Source organism: Cervus canadensis, chromosome 7 (genome assembly GCF_019320065.1).
Source record: "Cervus canadensis isolate Bull #8, Minnesota chromosome 7, ASM1932006v1, whole genome shotgun sequence".
NCBI lineage: Eukaryota > Metazoa > Chordata > Mammalia > Artiodactyla > Cervidae > Cervus > Cervus canadensis.
The window spans coordinates 72,094,519-72,120,508 of record NC_057392.1 but is presented as its reverse complement, the minus strand read 5'-3'; the positions used below and the strand labels follow the sequence as shown (position 1 = coordinate 72,120,508).

The 25,990-nt window shown below is 39.3% G+C and overlaps 1 protein-coding gene and 1 non-coding gene across 2 annotated transcripts; both read left to right on the top strand.

Moving 5' to 3' along the window:
• The first annotated feature begins 10,860 nt into the window (after window positions 1-10,860).
• SAMD7 (sterile alpha motif domain containing 7) lies at window positions 10,861-25,990 on the top strand. The gene is made up of 7 exons (XM_043474081.1): window positions 10,861-10,946; window positions 12,197-12,321; window positions 16,202-16,280; window positions 17,542-18,170; window positions 19,233-19,354; window positions 21,942-22,052; window positions 25,796-25,990. The coding sequence occupies exons 1-7, from the start codon at window positions 10,861-10,863 to the stop codon at window positions 25,988-25,990; spliced, it is 1,347 nt and encodes a 448-aa protein (XP_043330016.1).
• On the top strand, window positions 13,391-13,497 carry LOC122445599. Its single transcript, XR_006270568.1, has one exon. It is a non-coding gene; the product is annotated as a U6 spliceosomal RNA (small nuclear RNA).

Here is a 25,990-nt window from a genome sequence, read left to right as displayed (position 1 = left end):
TAGTTAGATAGCATCACCGACCCAGTGGAAATGAATGTGAGCAAACTCCAGCAGATAGTGGATTTCCCTGGTAGCTCACCTGGTAAAGAATCTGCCTGCAATGCAGGAGACCCTGGGTTGATTCCTGGGTTGGGACGATCCCCTGGAAAAGGGATAGGCTACCCACTCCAGTATTCTTGGGCTTCCCTGGTGGCTCAGATGGTAGAGAAACTCCCTGAAATAGTGAGACCTGGGTTTGATCCCTGGGTTAGGAAGATTCCCCTGGAGAAGGGAATGGCTACCCACTCCAGTAGAATTGCCTGGAGAATCCCATGGATAGAGGAGCCTGGCATGCTGCAGCCTACAGAGTCGCAAAAAGTCAAACACAACTTAGCGACTGATCATTAGCAACGACAAGAAGACTGATGTGTATTGACGGGATACCAGAAGCTCCCACTTCCAATCAGAGCCCCAGACTCTCCAGAGACTACTATTTCTCCTACTTCCCGCCTTGCACCTGTCAGGGCTCCAAGCCTTCCTTCCTTCCTTCACATAGTCTTGGCCCACCCTCGTGGCAGGAGTTGGTACAGAGGAATAAGAGGAATATGACAGCAAGTGAGCATCCAGGTACCTTGTCCAGGGATCATGGGAAAATGAGTCATTCCTGAACCCCGCTGGTACTCTGATCACATTTCCAGAAAAGAAAAGAATTATAAATGATAGCTCCATATTGAAATGAGCACAGCTTATGCCTGGTCTGGGAACCTAATTACCCTCCAGGATGTTGCATATATGGAAACAAAGCATTACAAGTTCCCACTGAGCAAAATATAAATAAGCCTTTCAGACACAAACTCTTCTAATTTTAAGACTACTAGTGATGAAAATCTATATGCATTTATTATTTGTTAACAGAAATTTCAAAACACACATAAAATCAGAAACTTCAAAACATGCATATAATGCAAGAAGTAAGACATCAAGGCAAAAGGAAAATAATGTTAGGAAAAACAAGCCATAGGTAATTTCTACTTTAAAAATGCAAGCTTAAAAACAGGCCACAAATTTGACCCTGAGCTTTCTAGCAGCTAATGCAAAAAAAATAAATCACTAGTTACACAGTTCTTGAGATTCTGTCTTGGCCAGATTTCTTAGGGAAAAGCCCATTTATTCCTATTTCTATGGACTGAAAAAAAATGTCTCCTGTGGAAATCATCAGAGGACTTCATGGAATGTAGTTATCTAACACACTGACTAACACTCAATAGGAACTATCCAGGTATTAATACTTTGTCTATATTGTTACCTCACATCAGAAAAAGTCTATGAGGCTCTTCTGAGATAAGGAAACTGAAGCTCATAGAAGTTTATAACTTGGGAAGATTGTGCAGCTCAGACACAGTGGGCCTAGGTCGAGACTGGATCTGTTAGTCATTTTAAGTCCCGGCTATTGAACACTGTTTCATGAACAATCACCCTAAAATGAAATCAATACATCCCATATGGATTTTTTATAATGACCTCAATATCCAATGATAAAAATATGTGTCAACAAAGCAGCAAATTATCTTCACACTAGAAGCCTAAAGCATTACGTGTAACACAACTTTAATTTTTTCATACTGAATTCTTATTTTGTACTTTCCACTGGTAAAATTGTAAGGAATGGTAAAATAAGGATATTCTTTTTCAAGACTTCAGCTGTTTCTTTAATAAAAGAGCAGGTCTATTTCAAAATTCCATATTTTCTCTTTCTATAGATCGTAGCTCTCGCACAGACTATGAAAGATTTTTTCACTGTCTATAAGAATTAAAGTACAGTTGTCAGTTCTAGAAGTTTCTTCCTTAAAGAGGCTGCCATCTTTTTTTTAATTTTGCAGGTCTGTGGAAAGTAGTTTATTTTCCTTACTTGCAGAAGAAACTTTTCCACTCAAAACCTGTCAATGATATAAAGTAGTTCTGCTGCCATTGAAGAACAGCTTATTATTTATTCACATAGTATTTTACTTTTGTGTCAAATTGAAAAGTAGCATTAACTGAATGCCCACAAAGCATCTTAAAGGCTAAAGAAGGATTAAAGTAAAGGCTAAACTCTGAGACAGGTTTATGTACACTATTGTGCATTTTCCTGGGGCTTAACGTCTTTTCTCCTATCTGTAGAGGATATAGAGGGCAGCGTTTCTGTCGTGAAATAGGACTAATCAACTTAGTTGAGTTTGTATTTAAAGGAAGGTGAATTAATTGAGCAGCCTGACACCCTTGTCAGATGTGTTTTTCAGCCTGCAGTCAGAGAAGCTTCTGCAACTGAAAGACAAAGTCTCTCGCAGTTTCTTCCATGAGCAATGTCTAAACCAAGACATCTTCTCAGTGGATGTAAGTACACAGGTCAACACATTGATTAGTCCAAACTGGGGCTAGTTACTTTCAGAAAAAATGTTTGCCTGTAAAAATAGATGATCAACTTTATCTTAAAAGGATTACCAGTTCTATGTTGGTCTAATGAAAAATGAAAACATAAGGAAATATTCTTGTTATTTTTGTATAAAAACCATCAACAACATTCCTTCTCGAATCATTGGGAGTACTGTAAAACACGATACACTTGGGAAAAATAATTTTTATAAAGAAGTACTTAGATTTATCTATAAATTTTACTGATTTCTTTATTAACAGTATGTTAGCTAAAAACTTCTTATTTGACTCAAGTTACTAAAGAGTAAAGTTGCTATATTGCTCCTGCCAAATAAATAGATATTGCTTTGATTTAGTTTGTTTTTGTTTAAGTAAAAGTAAAAGGAGGATTATTTGAAATAAAATCACTTCAAAATTGCATGTAAATTTATTGTTAAGTGTTTTATCATCTTTAAGTAGATTAAGTACCTGCTCCTGTGTGTTACTGCTATATGTTTACTTCCCATTCTTACTTTAATGACCTCCCATTACTGCAGATAACTATGCACAAAAAAACTGTCATGATGTATGGACCATGAAATGACAGAGTTGAAAATTTGGGGGAAAAAAATCATTGAGGAACAATCAGTGATAATCATGGAAAAAATCTCTTCTGTTAATATTTCTTAACTCTTTTAAAAGATCTAACTAAAATATCTAAAATTCAGTTCAATTATATGAGAACTGCTAGAATTTCACTTTATGTACAAATTTACATATAGTGGGGTTTGCTTCACAATCTTTTGAAGAAAATGAACATGATGTGTATAAACTATAGTAGCACTTAAATTATGTGGATTTTAAGAAGAAAAGACATTACATAATTTATACATGCTTAATGATGACAAAAATTTACCCTTTTTCATTTTAACACTTAAATAGACCTAAAACTTTTCCATTCCAAAAGCCATAAATGGATCGGATGACAATGAGCTTCCTCAGTGAAAAGAAACAGAAGGTGAGGCCAGCACGCACAAGCCATCTGTCTTCCAACGGCTCTTTCTAGGGAAGTGCTGTGATAAGATGCATTTAGAAGAGTGCTAACGTCTATGCCCTCAGGAAAAGTGAAATATACTTCAGGGCCACTGCCAGCTGCCTCAGTATTAATTGTTTTATTGTCAGTACTACTTGCCACTGTAGTGTTAACTCACTTTCATTTATACTGTGCCTGTATAACAGAGAAAGTGCTTTTGATTTTTTAAAACCAAAATTAAGCATATCACCTTCTAAAGGAAGATGTTAGCAGTATAAATCAAACCAGTGGAAGAGAAATCTCTAAAATTCTCCCCTATCCTCAGCAAACATGAGGAGGGGAAAAAGATATGAAGAGACCAGAGTCAAAAGCTCATAACAGAAGGCTCAGAGCTGACCAAGGTGAGGGGCTAGAGATGCCTCTGCAAAATAAAGTGGGAGAAATTGCTTAGGAGTTGGGGTAGCAGCTGAGAGAAAGCTTATAAAAAAGAAAAAAAGAAAAAAAAAGCAAGAAGCCAGATTTGTATTGTCAAAATTGCCCAAAGGAATGTTTCACAATGAAGAAGTCTAATGTTCAATTTTAAGTTGTCTTTGACACATCCTCTCCCCAATAGGCCAAGACCTCGGTAAAGTCAGCAACACACACATGTTACCTTGCATGAGTGGTTTTATGTGGATACTAAGGGAAGTGGACTGCATTCTGAATCAGTGCGGAGCAGATGGGAGAGAAAAGCTGAGGGAGTAGATGGGGAGCCCCACGGGGGCATAAACTCAGAATCCGAGCACCCACCAATCTCCAGGGCTGGGCAGAGCTTTGGAGATGTAGAGTGGGGTCTGAAGGTGACATCATCAGCTGCTCAGATTTTATGGAGCGATGTCATTCATCCTGTTATCAATGAGCATGCTGCATGCTTGGGTTGAAGATATTTTAAATGTATTTCTTCTACTTCAGATACGTGCTTGGATAATTTCAGAATTTCCATGTAAACTTCAGGAAATATGTGTATCTACATTTAGAAACAGTCAAATATTTTATGCCAATTATCGATCTAGTTTTACCTTAAACTTTATTTCAATTAACAAATGTATTTTGAATATCAATACAATTATTTTTATTTTATACAATTAAACAAGAATTAAATAATTATTTTTAAAAAATGTTTCCCTATTGGTTATAAAAACAGACTCTTCATTTCTATTTCTAACTATACTTCTAACTATATCAATGAATACAGTTACACTTCTAACTATATCAATGAAAAGTTGCTATGATCTCTCTTCTCACAGCTAGGTTTTCTGCTAAAAATATTTGATCATGAGGTGCTTTGAGGCAGCTCTCTTGGCCTTCTTAATTTAAACAAAGACCTCCTGTTTATTGCTTTAAAACATTGAAAATATACTTAAGGGCATGTGAATTACACTTTAACATCAACATGCTTTTTAGAACTCACGTTAATATAGGATACCTAGAATAGTAAATGTATGATGCTACTAAGGATTGTTTTTTAACTTGAACAAAAGACCTCTCAGAGTATCTCCCTCTAGTTTTAATTTGTATTTATTTTTCTCAGAATTGTAGAAATATTTAATTCTACTGATCACCTTTCAAATGTAAAAACTTACCAACTATAGCAGTTATTTAAAAATTAATTTATCTTAATAAGTATAATTCCAGGATTTATGCATCATACATGCAACAAGTATTCTATAGATAATTGTTCTAATTTTCAGTTTCAGTTCAGTCATGCAGTCGTGTCCAACTCTGCGACCCCATGGATTGCAGCACGCCAGGCCTCCCTGTCCATCACCAACTCCCAGAGTTTAATCAAACTCATGTCGATTGAGTCAGTGATGCCATCCAACCATCTCGTCCTCTGCCATCCCCTTCTCCTCCCGCCTTCAAATCTTTCCTAGCAACAGGGTTTTTTCAAATGAGTCAGCTCTTTGCATCAGGTGGCCAGAATATTGGGGTTTCAGCTTCAGCATCAGTCCTTCCGATGATTATTCAGTACTGATTTCCTTTAGGATGGACTGGTTGGATCCCCTGCTTGTTCAAATTTAGGGTTGGCCAAACTCAAATTGTCCTGACTTTAATAAATGGTCAGAGTAAAGGCATGTAAAGAAATTTAATGGAATTGGCACCTGAGTGCTGTGCGCAGGCAAGCATTGTCGGTAGTAGGAGCACTCAAGTCAATATCTGCTGATTCGGCAAGGGCTTTAGTTCATGGAGTTCATGTCTTACTGCTATTGTCCTAATCAGTTGAGACAGAATTAGCACTGGCTAAATCGTCTGCGTGCTGCCTGGAGAGGTTTGTTGAGGGTAAGAGTCTGAAGACAGGGATTAAGGAGTCTTCATCCTCCTAAAGTGCTGGACATCCAGGATTAGAGCTCTAGGTCAAAGAAATCCAGCCCGAATGCAAACCTAAGCATGAGTGCATTCTCGCATTGGGGATTACCAGACATGCTCTGCATTCAGAACAGATATCCCAGTCTACACTTTGACTCAAGAGCATTGCATCTGCCACAGCAAAGTGACCTTGGTTCATAAACTGTCTACCTGTAGAAGAAGGTACCCCGAAAATGTGAAAGTTAATGCTTAAAGACTCAGGGGTAGATCCCTGACTGAGGGATTCCAAAATGGTGAGTTCATAGAAACATACATTTGGAGTTTCATATATTTATCTACCTGGCTGGTAAAGTGAAAGATATAGTCAACCCCAGAATATTTCCTTAGAAGTGCATTTGCTTTAAAATAGAATTTGGTTTAGAGTAGTGAAACTATTCTATATGAAACTATAATGATGGATTCTTGTTGTTGTAGTGTTTGACTCTTTGTGACCCCATGGACTGTAGCTTGCCAGGCCCCTCTATCCATGGGATGTCCCAGGCAAGAGTACTGGAATGGGTCGCTATTTCCTTCTCCAGGAGGTCTTCCCAACCCAGGGATCGAACTTGCATCTCCTGCTTGGCAGGTGGATTCTTTACCACTGAGCCACCAGGGAAGCATGTCATTATACATTTGTCAAAACCCAAAGGATGTACAACCCAAAGAGTGAGCCAATCGCAAGCTAACCTTTGGACTTTTGGTAATAGCGATGTGTCAATGTAGGTTCATCACTGTAATGAATGTAAGACTCTGTTGCAGGACATTGATAGTCGGGAGGCTATGCATGTGTAGGGGAGAGGTACATGTGAATTCTTTCTACTGTCTACTCAGTTTTGCTGTGAACCCAAAACTGCTCTAAAAAATAATGTCTATGTAAAAATAAATAGATATACAATTATAAAATATACATATATGAAATTTGGGACATTCAAAAGATAACAGGTACAACATTAAAAGTTCCCTTCATCCATTCAGGCTGCTATAACAGAATAGTATAGTCTGGGTGGCTTATAAACACAGAAATTACTTTTTCTCAGTTCTGGAGGTAAGAAAGTCCAAGATCAAGGCACTAACAGATTCAGTGTCTGGTGCGGGCCTGCTTCCTGGTTCAAAGATGGCCTTCTTCTCACTGTATACCATGTGGAGGGAAAGTTGAGGGACCTCTCTGAAGTCTCTTTTCTAAGGGTACTAATTCCATACGTGAGGGCTTCACCCTCATGACCAAAATCACCTCCCAAAGACCTCACCTCCAAATACCATTGTTTGGGGGATTAGGTTTCAATCTATGAATTTTGAGGGGAGACATGAGTTCTATAGCACTGGGCAATGGTTTTAAAAAAAATGGGGGCTTCAAGAGATGTTATAGTTATATGTAAATGAGCACTTGCTCACAAGTGTAAAGATGAACAGAAAGTAGGGAAGCCAAGAGGAGCCCAGACCATCACGTTCAGGTGTAGTAGATGCCAATGACTCCTTGTACTCCCAGGGACTTTCCTAACATAGAGACATTTCCCTAGACTCTGGGATAGTTTACATTTTAAGTAAAAATTTGATAGGCCAATTAAAAATAATAAACCATCTCAGAAGGGTTACAAAATTTTATAGATTATATTCAATCCCCCTGGTATTGCACAAAATGAAAGAAAGAAGACCCAAGCATTGTGGAATCCAAAACAGGTACGGTACCAAGGAGGGCTTTGGGTGAGGCTTGTCTCTGATGCCTCACTTCTTCAACTCCAAAGGGCCTGATACCCTTGAGTTCCTCACTTGTTTCACTGAACACATGAATAACTGAAAAAAATCATGCTGTGTGGTTGCAGACCATGGACCCTACAGAGCCTTGTAGAAATATGCCTCTGCCTGGAGAATCCGGAGGTCCAGAAGAAAGGCATTTGTGTCGATTATCCGGTGGAATGACATTAGAAGGTGGGCTTTCTTCTCTCCCTGGTCTCACTTACCTACTCCCTCAAATAGGTTTCCTGGGATTCCCCTCCCAAAGGAATTGTGTGTATGTGTTTGTATGTGTGTGCTCAGTCGTGTCTGACTCTTTGCAACCCCATGGACTGTAGCCCTCCAGGTTCCTCTGTTCATGGGATTATTCAGGCAAGAATACTGGAGTGGGTGACTATGCCCTCCTCCAGGGATCTTCTAGACAGAAGATTCGAACCCTCTTGCATCTCCTGCATTGGCAGGCAGATTCTTTACCACTGCACCACCTTACCTGCATTCAAGTCCTTGGCCCAGCCTGCTTTGGAGGAATCCCAAAGTGAGATGATCTCATCAACTTTTGGTTAACTAACCTCCATGGCACTTCCCTGTGGTAACATGTGTAAGGTAGCAGGGTGGTCAGCCTCTAGGCAATGCTTGCTCTGGAGGGATTTTGTACTGCTCCCTTTCTGCCTTCTCCTTCCTCCAAATTGGTCTCAGGCATCTCATAACATGCCAGACGAACATGGTACGTTATAGTTTCAAAGATTGTCTCACTCATAGCTAAGTTCAAACTTCTACCAGAATCTGTCAATTCATGACACAAATCAATGTTCAGTCATGTTTCAAAAGGAAACATCAAGTTGTGTCCCGCGTCGTTGTTGTTGTTGTTATTTCCCACAGTGAAAGAATAGAGTTCTCAAACCTTTATTAAAATGACTTTTCCAAAAACTGGAAGAGCCTACTATACCTTGGCCACTTAGCACCAACTGAGCAGCCTGCCTTAGCCCGTTGTTCTTTTGTATAATGAAAAAGATGGCTGTGCACCAAACCTCAGATATGGAGGGTCCAAGCCACGGCACGGTGTCCTCGCCAGAGATGCAAGCCCACAGCCGATACACCTGGTCTGTGTTCTTTCCTGGCATCTTACTCTGGCTGGCAGACATCTGGCAGATATTTTTATCCTGAGTCTGACAGGTCACTACCCTGAGGCCACTGTCAGAGAGGAAATTATATTGGCCTCCCAGATATACAATGAAAATAAATCTACATAAAGAACTTTTTAAAAAATATATGAATGGTGAAAGCCAGTGTTAAGTGACCTATGGACTTGAATTTCCAATTTGATCAGTAGGTTTAGATCTGGAAAAGAAGCTGAAGAAGTGATTGCCTAGTTGCATGCATGCGTGCTAGGTCACTTCAGTCATGTCTGACTCTTTGCAACCCCGTGGACTGTAGCCTGCCAGGCTCCTCTGTCCATGGGATCTCCAGACAAGAACACTGGAGTGGCCAAGCCCTCCTCCAGGGGATCTTCCCAACCCAGGGTTTGAACTCGCCTCTCTTATGTCTCCTGCATTGGCAGGCAGATTCTTTACCACTAGCACTAGCCCGACCTGGGAAGCCCCAATTGCTTACTTAAATACCATTATATTTTTAGTTTTGGAATCATATGACTGTATTAACTATTTTAAAAATTAAATATATGCATGAGAAAGAGAAAAAGAAACATCGCTACTTTGAAAAGTTAGAACATTTTCTTCCTAATTTCCTTTTTTTTTTTTCTCAAAAATAGTTGTCTATCTCAATTTTTTAAAAAGTAACAGTTGAGGATGAAGAAGCTAAAGTAACCTGTTTGACTAGCACCCTTTTAATATTTAAAATTATTCAAAGAATGTTAATAATTAACAAGAAAATGTAAACAAAATTTTATCTCTTTTACAATGGTCACATTTTCTGATCACTAGGTTCTAGATAAAGTTATGAAAGCTTGTGTTTATGTATTATATGTTTGGATATAACTTGTTTTAGTTAGACACAGTCTCATGAAATCAGCCTCTATTCACTTTAATTAGATGTGTTTTGGGCCTTTAGGAAGATTTTCCTCCTCTTTTCTGTTTTAATCTTTTCAAATTTCTTTTTTTTCTTTTTATTTGTTGGAGGCTAATTACTTTACAATATTGTAGTGGTTTTTGCCATACATTGACATGAATCAGCCATGGATTTACATGTGTTCCCCGTCCCAATCCCCCCTCCTGCCTCCCTCCCCATCCCATCCCTCTGGGTCTTCCCAGTGCACCAGCCCTGAGCACTTGTCTCATGCATCCAACCTGGGCTGGTGATCTGTTTCACACTTGATAGTATACTTGTTTCAATGCTATTCTCTCAGAACATCCCACCCTCGCCTTCTCCCACAGAATCTAAAAGTCTGTTCTGTATATCTGTGTCTCTTTTTCTGTTTTGCATATAGGGTTATCATTACCATCTTTTTAAATTCCATATATATGCGTTAGTATACTGTATTGGTCTTTATCTTTCTGGCTTACTTCACTCTGTATAATGGGCTCCAGTTTCATTCATCTCATTAGAACTGATTCAAGTGAATTCTTTTTAATGGCTGAATAATATTCCATAATGTATATGTACCACAATTTCCTTATCCATTCGTCTGCTGATGGGCATCTAGGTTGTTTCCATGTCCTGGCTATTGTAAACAGTGCTGCGATGAACATTGGGGTGCACGTGTCTCTTTCAGATCTGGTTTCCTTGGTGTGAATGCCCAGGAGTGGGATTTCTGGGTCATATGGCAGTCCCATTTCCAGTTTTTTAAGAAATCTCCACACTGTTCTCCATAGTGGCTGTACTAGTTTGCATTCCCACCAACAGTGTAAGAGGGTTCCCTTTTCTCCACACCCTCTCCAGCATTTATTGCTTGTAGACTTTTAGATAGCAGCCATTCTGACTGGCGTGTAATTTAACATGTGGGCGCATACATGCATTTGTGCCTCAGGAAGTATAGAAATCAAAATGCATTGTAATAAAAGAAAATGGTATTTCTGGAATCTTGCAAAACTGGTTTAATTTTATTATTGGTCGTCATGTGGTGTGGTGTTATCTGTGGGCTCTCCAACAAATTCCAAAGGCACACAGGGTTCAACAATTGAATCTGGGTGCTTACAATGGAGGGGTTTTTGTGTAACTGAAAGCTTGGTGTAGCTACTCTTCCCAAGTATTGGGAAAATACAAAAGGTGTTCATCATTTCAAGAAGAATTCAGTTTGCCAAAAAATGGAGGTATATGTTGACATATCTATCTTTTTTTTTTTAGAACTCCATCAGTGGCGAGAGATATTGATGATAAATCCAATGATGGCCATGAACCCTCTACTGCCAGCATCAGGGCAGCAGAGAATTCCACTGATTCCCTCACCATTTGAACCTCCAAGCGTGGATAGGTATTCCTCTCCAATATGATATTCTGGTCTAAGGAGAAAATGGATGTTACTAAGTTTCCAAATGCTTTAACCTCAGTGTTGTCTTATAGTCTAATGTTATCTTAAGGAACTGTGGTGCAGTAAGTCTGCTGGCCACATGTTCAACAAAGTTCCCCTCTGAAACCTCTTTGACATCCTCTCTCAGTAAATAGCTAAGGAGCACCTGCCATGTGACAGGCATTGCATAGGTGCAAACGAGGATGGGTAGTACGCTAGTGCTGCCCATAACAAAGTATCACAGACTGGCTGGCTTAATTTTATGTCTCACAGTTCTAGAGGCTAAAAGTCCTAGATCAAGGTGCTGGCAGGTTTGGTTTCTCCCAAGGCTTCCCTCCTCAGCTTGCAGACTCGGGTGCCTTTTCAATGTGTCCCCACATGCCTTTTTTTCTGTGTGCAAGCATTTCTGGTGCCTCTTCTCTTTCTTATAAGGACACCAGTCCTATTGGGTAAGGGCTCCACCCTTATGACTTCATTTAACTCTAATTACCTCCTTAAAGGTCCTATCTCCAAAACAGAGTCACATGGGGGTGATTAGGACTTCTAACATGTGGATTTTAGAGGGGGAAACAGTTCAGTCCCTAACAATGTGATATCCTAGGTTTCCTGTGATAGAAGAATTCTTTCTTTGCAATAAAAGTGAAATTATCAGTATTTTGGTTGCACATTCTGGCACCTTCCTGTCTTCTTTTCTTTTTAATATATATTCTGGAATCTGGGGAGAAAGTAAAATTCATTATTATACTTATTCATGGAGCATGAACAATAAAGTTGGACTTCTAGAGACCACTGAAGTTTGGAGAAGTAAATCATCCATCCAGGTAGTGACTGATTCCAGACGGCAAAACTCAAGCCCGAGTGTGTTCATCAAATAAGGAAAGACTGTTATGGTCAAGAACAGTATATAGTCATGAAAAATCGAACATTGGTATTGATTTGATTAGATCATTTTTTCCCCTAACATCCCTAAAACTTTCCTGCTTTCTCTGTTATGTTGTCAGGTGGGTCAGTCCTTCCCTGCTAGAGTCTTGCCTCCCCATTTTTCTTATCATATTTCTTCTTAAACCAATAGAGATTGCAGGACTTTCATACTTCATTTGGGGAAGAAATGATAGAATCCCATATGGCAATTAAACAAAAATCTCACTGCCTATGCAATGGAAATTTTGTACAAATACATTTTCATTTTATCTGTTTTGTATCTTTTTCCTTAGAGATTTATTGCCTCCTACTGTAGCACCAGCTGACCCAAGACAGTTTTGTGTTCCTTCCCAGTATGGATCTTCTGCTCTATCAAATGTCAACATGCCAAACTTGCTGTCCAATCGTGTCTACTCAGGTATTAGAAACTGATGTCTCTCATCTCTGGAACCACTGTGAACTGAATTGCTGCATTAAGCTTGCCATGAAATTTATTGCTAAATTTTGGAGGCGAAACTGTATGGTGATAATGTTTACAGTTTCTATAATTACTACCTAGGTTTAAATCTTGGTTCCACTACTGTGTAAGTTGCTTAACTCCTCAAACCATCAATTTACTGATGAATAACACGAAAATCTGCAATTAATATCTGTCTTACCTTACAAGGAACTGATGAAGTCATAAGGAGATGAGATCTGAGAGTAAAAGGCCCTGGGGCAGTTTATATTTGGTCTGATAGGCCAGTGAGAACTTGCCTTCTACTTGGGAGAACAGGGAAAGCTCTTGAGGAGTCTGAGCAAAGGAATGACATGGTCTGACTTACATTTTACCAGGATCACTCTGGCTACTGTGTTAGGGACAAACTTGATAGGATTCAAGTTCTGTAGTTAAACTGACGGGAGTTGATGGGCTATTAGAATAGTCAAAAGATGATGATGGCTTGGCCCTGAGTGGTTACAGTAGGAATAGTAAGAAATGGTTTGATTCTGTAAATACTTTGAAGGTAGAAACAACAGGATTTGCTCAGAGTTTAGATATGAGATGTGAGGAGAGGAGCGGTGTTAAGGAAGACATAAAAAATTTTGGCTGAGAAGTGGGAAAGGGGGAGTTGCTATTCACTGAGTTGAGGAAGACGGTGAAAGGAAGAGTTTTGGGGGTGGGAGAGATAGCACAGGCATTTGCAATGACTACCTGACAATCAGTAGGAGATGTCCAGAAGGCAGCTGCAGTCCAGAGAGGACATCTGGAGATGACCTGGAGATTTAACTTTGGAAATCATCAGTATATATGAGACTCGATGAGATCATTTATAAAGTGAGTTAAAAAGGATGAGTTAGAAGTTAAAAGGATGACCCCTAGGACACACCAACAGGATCTAGAAGATGAAGGGGAGATATAGAAGGAGCAACCAGTGGAGTGAGAGAAAACCCAGAAGAGGATAGAGGCCTGGAAGCCAAGGACGAAAGTGCTTTTAAGGAAAGAGTAAGTGCTCGCTTCGGCAGCACATATACTAAAATTGGAACGATACAGAGAAGATTAGCATGGCCCCTGTGCAAGGATGACACGCAAATTCGTGAAGCGTTCCATATTTTTCAGATCACCAGCCCAGGTGGGATGCATGAGACAAGTGCTCAGGCCTGGTGCACTGGGAAGACCCAGAGGAATCGGGTGGAGAGGGAGGCGGGAGGGGGGATCGGGATGGGGAATACATGTAACTCCATGGCTGATTCATGTCAATGTATGACAAAATCCACTGAAATGTTGTGAAGTAATTAGCCTCCAACTAATAAAAAAAAAAAAAGAAAGAAAAAAAAAGTAACAATTGTGAAAAAAAAGGAAAGAGTAAGCAATTGTGTCAAGCATGCAGCTCAGAGATCAAGTAAGATGAGGACCAAGAATATATGATTAGACGTAGATTTGCAGAGGTCATTAATTATCTCAGTAGGAGCAATTTCAGCAGAGTAGTGTCAACAAAAACATGAATGTGGGGCTCCAGAGAGAATAAGAGATGAGAATTTCCTCACAACATTGAAGATCAAACTGATGCATCTTATCTTCTCAAAACTGTATTCAGTGAGTTTCTGTTTGTCCCGGTTCTCCAATTCCAACAACGTTTGATAGGAATAATGTGAGTAAAAAGCCTGAGACAAAAAGAAATATGATCGGTGTCAGGGCCATTGAAGACGATGACCTGCCTGGATTTGAGCATATTGCATACCACAGTGCATGGATCTGCTTTGATGAATCTGAGCAAGGGCCAGATTGGAAACTGGATGCACCCACTGGGGTGTGATAGGCCCAGCAACTGAACCTGGATGGTAGCCCCCTCTGGCAGCAAGAGCCCAGTAAATACATAGCCCAAAGTTACAGGTAACAGATAAGCAGACCTGTGAAATAGTTGCATTGCTGGTCCAGGGAGAGCTTTTTAGTGGTTAAAAATCCAGAAACTAAAAAAAAAAAAAAATCCAGAAACTGCTAATAGCTGGATACGAACAGGCAGGCTGACAACCTGTCCCAGGTACAGAGGTCAGTCTCCCACCCTGATGGGTTACACATCCCACGGCTGATGTGTAAGAGAGTAAGCAAGAGCAAGGTAGGGCCTCGGTCCTATAAAAAATGAGCTACTAAGTTAAGTTAGGAAAAAAGGAATTGAGACGGATCAATTTCAAAAACTGGGATGTTAGGTAAAGAGTGTATTATCACAACTGGACTAGCACTAAATTTGATGTCAAGTATTTAAGAAAGAAAAAGAAACTTGAAATAGATTTGATGAGTCCAGATTTTACAGGATGCTAAAATCTAGGTAATGCTAAAATCTAGGTAATGAGAACTGTGCCCTCTGCGCTGGTCTTTTTACGCGGACGTTCTCTGCATCCTTGGGGATTAGCCCATGGGTTGGCAGTTTCATGCTTGCCTGCTATCTCAAGGAGCATATCTTGAAACCACTGAACTACAAAAACATAGAGTTTTAGAGTCAGAAGAACCTTTAGAGTTTACGTCATCTACCCTCTGAATTTTACAACTGAGAAAGAATCTCATAAAAATAGAGTATGGTGTACTTCAAGATAGGTTGTTATTAACAGGAGTTTAATGAGCTCTGCTAGCTTGGAGCAAGGCAAGTATAAAATCTGTTCTAGGCTTCATGATACTAACCCTGTTGTTGGGGAAAACAGATTTATACATGAAAAACTATCATTGAACAAAACTATGTATAATCAGGGTCATTTGTGTGTCTGTTATTGTTAGAGTGTGGTCTGTAGGACCTATGCTGGTCTGAGAAGTGTTTCAACAATAAATACATAAACAGAAAGGTTTAGAAACTTTTACAGCCATTTGACAGAGTAATTTTATGTCTATTAATCTGATCGTTTCAAGTTGTGCTGGTGTTCATTCTTGTTTTCATTTCAATTTCCTAAAACATCATTTATGTATTTTTAAAGAGTCCATGATGGGTTGGAAATTTTAAAAGAAAAAAATAATCCTTCACCATGGATGATTTGAGAAGCACCAGCATAGACTGTAAATGTGTTAGGAATCCAGAGAGAGAAAAAAAGATCAGTATAAGCATGAATTTACCAGGCAAGAATAGAGCCTTGAATTCTGATGATGCTGACATTATTTCAAGACATTTTGAAAGGTTGACACAAAGAATGTAATTGCTGTTCAACTCCATTGAAATTGTTTTGTAAAAAGTATTTGCCTCAGCTGCACCAAAAAGTCAACATAGAGAACCTCGTATTTTATCCCCTTAAATCACTGTATTTATTTCCAGGGATTTCAGTACATCAGGAAGAACTTAGTTACTTTTTTTTTAAGGTCAACTAATTCTTCTTGCGCCCCCCCAAAAACACAAAACAGTCATCAATTTTTATTTCAAAAGCAAGTAGTCAAGAGATCCACAGTTAATTTCATCTTTTTCCTTTTGAAGTATGGTAGGAAAACATTGCCAGTTATGAGACCCATACTTAAAGGAAAAAATTATCTGGGGGATTTCCTGGCAGTCCAGTGATTAGGACACAGCGCTTTCATTGCAGGACCCCTGGTTCAGTATCATGGAAATAAGATCCTGCAAGCCATACAGTACATCCCCTCCCCCCAAAATTATTTAGTGTTATCATGCAATCACCAAAGTGACTCTAAGATGCTGACAGTCATGAATTGACATCGTTTCCAACATTGTGCTCCGTTGGTGGTTTTTTGCAGATACTGTTTTAAATCATTATATTTTCTTTTTATTATCTTCAAGTGGATATTGTTAATTTGTTCATGGGGTGAGATGGTGGTTTTCTTGTTTAAGGTTGGGGCATTTTGCCACCTGAATCCATAAAAGCAATGGCTAGAAGGAATGAAATGATTCAAAGGCAGCATACTGCCAGGTAATGTAACAATTTGTTTTAATTATTTTCTATTCATTCACTTGTCTGTGTATTCATTTAGTATAAATATATATATGTTATTTATATACTTTTATATATATTCATTCATTTATTATGTATGTATATTGTTGTTTTTGTATATGTTGTTACATTTGTGTATATGTCTTTGTTGTTTAGGCACTCAGTTGTGTCTGACTCTTTGTGACTCCACGGGCTATAGCCTGCCAAGCTTCTCTGTCCATGGGATTTTCCAAGCAAGAATACTGGTGTGGGTTGCCATTTCCTTCTCCGGGGATTTGTATATGTGTATTCACTGATTATATACATATACACAGACATTCTGATTACTTTCAAAAAGTATTTCAGGAATACTACAAAAAGAGACATATACAAACATGTACACAGGTTGGTTAAGGATAAAAGCAAGATTAGAAATTACACAGTGAAGCTAAGTTCATAGATCATAATAGTCAGTCAATGTCTCATAATTAAACACCTACCTATGATTCTTTTGAAATTCATTTTGGCAATTCTGTCTTAAATGACTTCAATTCTGCCCAAAGATAGGAGTCTAGGAGTCAAGCTTGCCAACCCCACTTCAAACTATGCCATCAGAGCCCAGAAAGCCCCTTGTTAGCCTAAAAGCAGCCTTTAGCAATCATGAGAAGACAGTAATAATGACCAGGGTATGGCTGTGGGTGAGAAAAGGCATCAGAGTCAACTTTCTCATCAGTGGACACTAAGGGGTTCAGGTGATGACCAATAAGCAAAGTAAAGTAAGCAAAAATACCAACAAGCCCTCCACTCCTCCTCCCTTCCCCTACCCTTACCAAGTCATTAATTTTAACAGTTGAGACCTACTGCACTTCTTCAGTCTCACTAAAATTGTAGTGCAATGTTTAAAATCTTCTTCCCAGGACTTTAGTTTCTTTGAGGATTAATCTCTGGCAAGAAACTATTCTGTGTTGTGTTCTTCCCATACCTGCTAAAATTGCCTTATCCAGTAGAGATACTGTTCTAAAGACTGGCCTTGGACTTCCACTGTGAGACTTAGCCAAACCCTTCATCCTCCGATCTTACTCTGAACTCTCCTTCCAGTGGCTTTCTGGGAGATTTGCATTTATGCCCAACAAACTTCAGATAAATGGCCTAAAGACTTACAGGAAAAGCAGAGGTGCTACATTAGGGAAGGCAGAGGGCCATTGAAAGTATTTTTCTAATGGTCTTCTTGGGTTTATAAAATATTTTGTTTTGTTTTTAGGATGGAAATGGAAATGCATGCCATTTACCAGCAAAGGAGAATAGAAAAAGTTAATTCTAAGGGACTAGCAGGCCTAGGGATCCCATTCATTTATAGCTCCAGTATCCCTGTGGGCCCAGCCACCTTCCATGGCAGGGGCATGCTCCCAGCCAGTGACCTGCACGTTCACAGAAGCACCCTGAGAAACCTTCCGGGAAACCCCATGATAGTGGCGACTGGTCCACGCTTTACGGAGAACTGGGGGCAGAAATGTCGTCGTCTCAGGAGGGGTACCGGGAGTCGGAAAGTTCTAGACAGTGACCCTGAGAGTTCTAAACGTCAAGTAGAAGAAAAGCCCCTAGGCCAAACCCATGCAGTTCTCTATGAAGAGAATGAGTATACAAAAGACCCAGAAATGGAGGCTGTGGACAATCACACATTGGGTGAAACCAGTGAAAAGCCAACCACAGCTCTTGCTGACACCTGTGGAGAGCTGGAGCCCAGCCACAGAAAGCCTTGGGGAGCTCAGGGAACCCCCCTGGAAGAAAAGGCTTGGGACGACGGGAAGGAGAAGGCCTCAGAGCATGGTTTGGCAGCCTGTGGAGAAAAGAATGGGGTGTACCCCCCAGCTCATCGATCAACTCAGCCAGGTAGGGGTCCAGGGGCCAATCCTCAGGAACCACAGGTTGTCAGGCCCGTGAAATTATTACACAGTGATCTGTAACCATTGTGTTGCTTTTATCCATCCTACTTAGGATTACCCGCTCTTGAAAAACTTTTTACATTAGTTCCAATCAGCCATAACAGTGAAATGTACCTCTTTTTATATATTACTATATAGAGAGTTTTCAGTGAAGTCTAGAAAGGTATGAGGAAGGATGGGAAAACCTACCAGAATTTTTAATTAAAATTTTAATCTAATTTAGTCTCTTCAGCACAAATTAGAGGGGCTTCTTTCTTAGAAGTATGATTCAATCTCCTCTGTATTTAAGTGTAGTAATAGAAAAAATAGACAAACAGAACCACTTTCAATTATTGTTATATTCTCAATATAACATATATTCTCAATATATACATATAACAATATATATTGTTATATTATTGTTATATCTCTTTCAATCTCTTTCATTATTATTATGATACAGTTTAACCTAAAAGTATTAACACACTATCCCCTGCCAAACACACTGAATAGTTTTCTAGAACTTTTTTAGATTAAAAAAAAAACAACTGGAATTTCTTTAGATAAAAATATTTTAAAACACAGGGATCAGGGTATGTGTAATTTAGCCACCACACCAGCTGTTTCCCTGACAAAATATTAATTTGCCATTTTGATGAAGATGGAGCTAAATTGTTATATGGCTTAGAGAGCATCATAAATCATGTAACATCATAGAACATGGTGTTAATCTGGAGAATGCAATCCACAAGGTATTTCTATTGAAATCTGAGAGAAGCTGGAACTTTGTTTTTATTTATGATAAGGCAATCATTAAAGATCCTTTAGAGGAAGAAAAGAAAGGAGACAGCTAAGCTTCTTTAGAAATCATCTCTCCATAACTCAATAGCTTTTAAGGGAGTTACATACAGATCTACATCAAGGAGTTGCTCTGTGGTAGTAGAATATGAGGTAATTAATACAACTACATATAAAACTGTACTCTTAGCTTCACCCTTTCCCACAAAATAACTTCCTTTCCATTTTAAAGGAACACACGTACTGCTTACAATCAAGGAAAATCTATCTTTGAATGAAGATATTCAGAAATGGACCGTGAATGATGTGTACAACTTCATTAGTGGTCTTCCGGGTTGTTCAGACTATGCTCAGGTGACGTAACATTTAAATTTTTTTTTTTAAGTAAAGTGACATTTTAAAAAAATAAGACATTTTGAAATACACTTCCTTCGTAACGAGTTCTGTCTAACTTGATTTTGACCCCAAAGAGCATTCCTAATAATCTCTTCATTTTTATGTCATTGGCTCCCCTGGAACAGAAGCCTCCGGTTGACGGAGCTTGAGTCATGTGCCCACGCCCCAGCTTCAGGGGAAGCTAGGAAAGCCAGTGTCTGACTTTAGTTTCAGTCTCCTCATCTCCTCATTTAGTTTCATCTCCTCTGAGATGTAGGGATTCTCCCAAAATTAGGAGGTTCAAAGGTCAAACATCCTAGAAGAATGAGAGCTATCTACTATATTCCCTGTTCATCCATTTAGCAAACATTTTGGAGGCATGTACTTCTGTATCAGAAGTTTTAGGCTACTAGTCATAATAACAGAAATATGTACTTTATTCTAAAAAGGACAAGAAGGAAATACATTTGAAAAGTAGGAAACTATTTTAAAATTCCTTTTTTGTGCTAGGGCAATGTGTTAAAATGCCTACACATATAATTCAATCTGATAGATAAATACTATTTTTTAAATTATAATGAACTGCTAGGATAGTTGGAAAGTAAAACCAGTGTCACTTATCAGTGATAAAAATGGGAAAACCAGAGATAAAAATAGTGGGTTGGCAAGTTTTTGAGGTTTATGTCAATGTCACATTTTCAAGTATATAGTTTACTTTTTCAAGTGATTTTAATAACACAATTCCAAGCAACAATGTACCAACTAAATCTGACATCTTTAGCTTTGGTTTATATATTAAAGGAAAAGAAAGCAAGAAAAGGACATTATGATTTAACTACATCATAATTAATTGATGTTAGAGATAATTGTTTTCAGATCTTATTTTGTGATATTTTCCTTCAGTGTAATGCTGTTAAATTCTTCTTTTCTTTTCTTTCTTCTTTCTTTCTCCCTTTGTTCTTTTCATGGGACCAATGGAAAAGTCACAGAGTAGTAATTAAGAGTATGGCTTATGAAAGTACAAGATCAAATCCCGGCTTTTCCACTCTCTGGACATGTGACCTAGGACAAGTTGCCTCTCTTCTTGGTGTCTCAGTTTTTTATCTGTAAATGGGGATAATAGTATAATACTTTCTCAAAGGACCATTGTATTAATGAGTGCCTGGCATCTTGTAAGTACTCAATATATTCTAATTTCATCATTATATCTGAGGCTTCTAGAGAAAGCAGAATCTCAAGTTACTTATGAGGCAAGTTTTATTCTTCAAGTCACTTACTTTATGTTTTTGCATACCTGCTAAAAATGTTTGTTCTATTTTTTCCTACTCAAGGAGTATAACCTTATTATTTTATTACTAGTCATTAACTGTAAGTAAGTCACTTTTAAAATTTATCTGTGCCATTTATCAAGTGCCACATCAACCACTGGTACAATGGAGTTACAAAATTCTGATAGCCGGAAACATGAAATCCCATGTAGAATGAATGTTACATTGCTGACTTCTGATGGACTGAATCTGTTTGAACTCGCTATTTTTAATCAGTAAGTGATTCACAGTCATAAAAATCCAGTTTATAATAACCACTCTTGTAATAAATAATATTACATGCATTTCATACTTTATAATCCCAAATGTCTCCTTGTGGGTACCAAGAAGCCACATAAACTCAAAGACCCCAAACTTTACTGACTCATTATCTCTTACCAACAGGATGCCAGAGCTTCCTTCCCCACCCCTAGGAGTGGCACAATTATTTCTAGGTGTTTCTCAAATGTGTTTAGGATCAAGTCCTGCTCTTGTTTCCTCACTAAGTCAGTTCCCCTCCCAGCAATTGCTGGTGTTATCAGCAGCTCTCACCTGCGTTTTCCTCTCCTCCCTTCACTGCTCATCTAAGGCAGGGCACAGAGGCACTGTGTAAATGTGAGAGTTTGAAATTTGCCTGAAATGGTTTTTACCCATATCCCTTCACTCAGACTATTTGTTCATTCATTGATTTGTCCAGCAAAGACGATTGCACATCTGTTTTGTACCAGGCACTGCATTACAGATACATCAGTGAGCAAAACATAGGCCTGCCCGCAAATAAAAACTATTCCGTGTTGAAATTGAGTTCTACATTGAGAGAATTGGGTGGCTTATACAGTAAAGAATCTGCATGCAATGCAGGAGATCCAGGTTCGATTCCTGGGTCAGAAAGATCCCCTGGAGAAGAAAATGACAACCCACTCCCATATTCTTGCCTGGGAAATCCCGCAGACAGAGGAGCCTGGTGGACTACCGTCCATGGGGTCACAAGGAGTCAGACACGACTGAGTCACTAACACTTTCTCACTTTTCACTTTCATAGAGAGAACTGCAGTGTACTCCAAGGGTTGTTAAAGAACACAAACAACACGCCATTGAAGCACAGAAAAGAGAGTAACTGAAAATAAGAAACGTTACAATTTTTGTGTCATCCTTAAGCAGTCCTAATGTTTCTTCCAAAGCTGAAAATCTATATGTGAAACAAGATTTTTTTTAAAAAAGACATTTAAACAAAGTTGACATCTTTTATGTTTAATAAGGTATTTAAAGATCATGCAATTGATGGAGAGACTTTGCCATTACTCACAGAGGAACATCTTCGAAGTGCTATGGGATTAAAGTTGGGACCAGCACTGAAGATTCAGTCACAGGTAGGGTGATTTTTCATAACTAAACATGCATTAATGTTATGAAGCTTAAGAGCAATATGTTACTTTCTTTGGTGGTAATATTAACAATACCTGTCTAACCTCTTTACTAAACTTTTGCCCTCTATGGGTTTGGGCATGATAGAATAAGGGAACCTGAAAACATTGGACAGGGAATAATACATGTCCCTAGGTTCAGCTGGGAAGGCACCAAACAATGGTGTATTGGTCAGTGTTTAACGACCTGCTCTCTTTAAAAAGGAACCCTGATTCACAGTATTTGTCCATTTCTGTAGTGTAAAATACTCCCACCATGGCTGACAAACTCCAAATGCAACTGAATACAGGATTGGGAAGAGATGCACAATAGCACCCTATTTTAGACTCCCTTCACCATGTAGATAGCACAGGTGTAAACAACCTCAAAAGCAGTGATGATAATAAACAATTGTAGTAAAATAAGTAGATAAAATAATTAAGTGATAAGTTTGGAGCATTTACTATTTTGTTGTTCTTTAGTTGCTAAATCATGTCTGAGTCTTTGGGTGCGACCCCAAGGACTGTAATGTAGTCTGCCAGGATCCTCTATCCATGAGATTTCTCAGGCAATATTACTGCAGTGGGTTGCCATTTCCTTCTCCAGGGAATCTTCCCAACCTAGGGACTGAAACCACGTCTCCTGCTTTACAGGCAGATTCTTTACCACTGAGCCCCCTAGGAAGCCTATTTAATATTAATACTTTAGCTTTCTATATAATATATCTAATTGTAACTTTATATCATTTAGTTTTTAATAATGGCATTTTTAGGGCTTCCCCAGTGGCTCAGAGGTAAAGAATTCACCTGCCGATGCAGGAAACATGGGTTTGATCCCTGATCCTGGAAGATCCTACATGCTGTGAAGAAACTAGGCCACAACTATTGAGCTTGTGCTCTACAGCCCAAGAACCACAACTTCTGAGCCCTTAGGCTGCAACTATTGAAGCCTGTGGGCCTAGAGCCCATGCTCCACAGTAGGAGAAACCATCGCAATGAGAAGCCTGTGCACCGCAACTAGAGAGCGGCCACAAAGACCCAGAACAGCCAATAAATGTGTAATTATGGTATTTTTAATAATTTGCTTGCAAACTTCTTATAAGTTTAACAGTTGGTCTCAAGAGCTGAAATAAGCCATAGCATCCCTTCTCATCACTACCTCCACTGCTTCATTCTCGTCTAAGGCAACACTGTCTCTCATTGGATCACTGAATTAGCCTTCTAACTCTTCTTCCTGCTCTGCCCCTGCCTACCCAGAGACTATTCACACAATGGTAAAGAATGATTCTTCTAATACATGACAAATCATGTCACTCTTCTGCTCAAAATCTGCAGTAGCTTCCCATCTCTTTCAAAGTCATATATTATTTGTGCTCCTCCCCACCCGTCACCACCCTTGTCTTCCTGACCTCATCTTGACATCTCTCTCCATCAGTTACTGCTTTTGCCCATTCACCTCTGGATGCTGTTTGAACATCTAGGCAGTCTCCACCTTAGCGCATCTCTCTCTGGCTGTGGTGCTCCCCTCACCCCCCAGACATCCTCATGCTTTGCTCCCTTCATCTTTGCTCCACTCTCCCATCTCAATGAGGTTTGTGTGGTTCATGCTACTTAAAATTGCACACAGCCCAATCCCCATACATCCTCCTGCCATCCCTTTTTCTGCTCTTCTCTTTTCCCCCATAGCACCTATTACCTTCAATCACACAATATAGTTTACTCATTTATTACCTTTATATTTATTTTTGATTTCTCTCTGACCCCACTAGAATGTAAGCTCAATTAGAGCAGGGATCTTTATCTGTTTTGTTGACTGAATAATCTCAGAATGTGCAAAACCCATAATAGGTCAATAATTATTTGTTGAAAGAATGAGCTTCCTAAAATCGAAACCAAGAAGCCTCAACTAATTCTTTCAGAATTTATATAGTACTCTACCTATTTACAATATATTCAGGCCAGGTACTGAGTTTCTAAAATGTCCTTCAAAAACCATTTTTATTTATCTAAACTTTTTAGAGTAAAGAAGTTCTTTATTTCTAATGCAAATACTTCAAGGTTTCCATTGGTGGTGTTTTTTTTCAACTTCTTATTCTGGAATAACTTTAGATACAGAAAAGTTACTAATAGAGTGCAGAGAGTTCATCTAGTTTTTCCCAGTGTTAACTGGGAGAGCGCATTTGTCAAAGCTAAGAAATTAACATTGGTACAATATGATATTCACTTTTAAATGATTTGTTTTTCTTTAATGAGGATACTATATCTCTTGGAATACTTACAATAATACTGCATGGTTCTTTTTCCTCAAATCAGATTTTCTTTGCTTTGATTTATCACTTTGGTTGTGTTTTTGTTTTGTTTTTGTTGTGGGTTTTTTTTTTTTTTGTCTTTATAATGTGGCCAACTGCAAGTCATTCTTAATCTTCTCCTCACTTGCTATTAACATTACCCCTCTATATCATTTTCATGAGGCTGTAGTCATTTCTTCTGCTCCTGATATATGTAAATGCCTCCATGCCGGCCAACTGAGCTATTATATCCCAGGCTCCATCTGTCAGCATAACAAGGCAAGGCTTCCACAGAAGCTGTGGGGAAAGGGGAAAGGGTTGGGGGGAGATCCCACTGATGCCAGATGTTCAACCAAATAGAACAGTCACAGAGTCCTTGGGATTGGGATTGCCCAGGGGTCCAACTGAAGCAGGAAAAGTGAAAGGTTCTGAGCAACATCTGAAAGTCCCAGAAGGTGAGCAAGCAGGAGTGCATCTCCATCTCCAAAATGGGAATCAAGGGCAAAATTCCATTACAGCAAGAACTGCTACGAAGGAGGAAACCCACACTTCAGAACAGAAACCTAGGAGATAGACCTGGACTGGGCACAAAAGGAGGGGGGTAGGAGAAGAAAACACTGGAATTTGAGAACTCAGATATTATTAGAATGGAGGGAGCTTGGTGTTTGAGCTACAGCAATGTGAACAATACAGAAATCTCCTGGGTCCCCCTCAGGGTCAGGTTTGTGCACAAGCACACGGGTTAGTACTGGCCCCCAAGTCACCCGGGCTTCCCTGGTGACTTGGTGATAAAATATCTGCCTGCAAATACAGGAGAACTGGGTTTGATCCCTGGGTCAGGAAGATCCCCTGGAGAAGGAAATGGCAGCCCACTCTGATAGTCTTGCCTAAAGAATCCCATGGACGGAAGAGTCTGGCTGGCTTCAGTCCATGGGGTATCAAAAGAGTCAGACGCAACTGAGTATGTACCAAGTCCCAGAGCCACCTTATTTATGTCTCAAAACAAAGCCCACTGGAGGCCAGCTGTGTGCTGAGGTTCTAAACAGTTTCAGCCTCAGCCGGAGAAGGATGGGCTGGGTGCTGTGATGGTGGAGTCCGGTGTCTGTGGGAACTCTTGTGGGGTCCTTGGTAAAGGGAAAGCTGGGGGAATGCTGAGTGAAATAATCATGTGCGTTGATGAACCACAGCAGGACCAAGAACAGGAATTGGTAAGTTCCAACCATCTCTATACCCAGTTTTACATCGCAAACACTATAATTCTGGAATAAAAAGCCCACCACATCCTAGAATTGTGTCCTCCACAATTGTGTAGATGCCCTATGCCTGGAATTACCTCAGCCTCCCTGCCACCTGTATCTTTGAAGAATATGCTGTGTTATTGAAAGGATTCATAGATTTAATTACTATATTTTGTCTTCAAAGGTATCTCAGCATGTGGAAAGTATGTTCTACAAGAAAAGTCTTTCACTTCCTACCCACACGAAACAAGCATTCGATCAACCAACAGATACAAACCCACTTTTGGATTTTAACTCCTGGAGTGATACATTGGACATGCCTTGTTCCCAGGATATGATCGTTCCTAAAGGAACTGAGAGAGATAATATGAGAAATTAA

Bases quoted from the DNA above. Each gene is read 5' to 3' on its own strand.
- SAMD7 (XM_043474081.1), top strand. From the start codon at position 10,861: ATGGCCATGAACCCTCTACTGCCAGCATCAGGGCAGCAGAGAATTCCA. The intron at 10,947-12,196 runs GTATTCCTCTCC...CTTTTTCCTTAG, and splicing joins GAACCTCCAAGCGTGGATAG to AGATTTATTGCCTCCTACTG. The intron at 18,171-19,232 runs GTAGGGGTCCAG...TCCATTTTAAAG, and splicing joins TCATCGATCAACTCAGCCAG to GAACACACGTACTGCTTACA.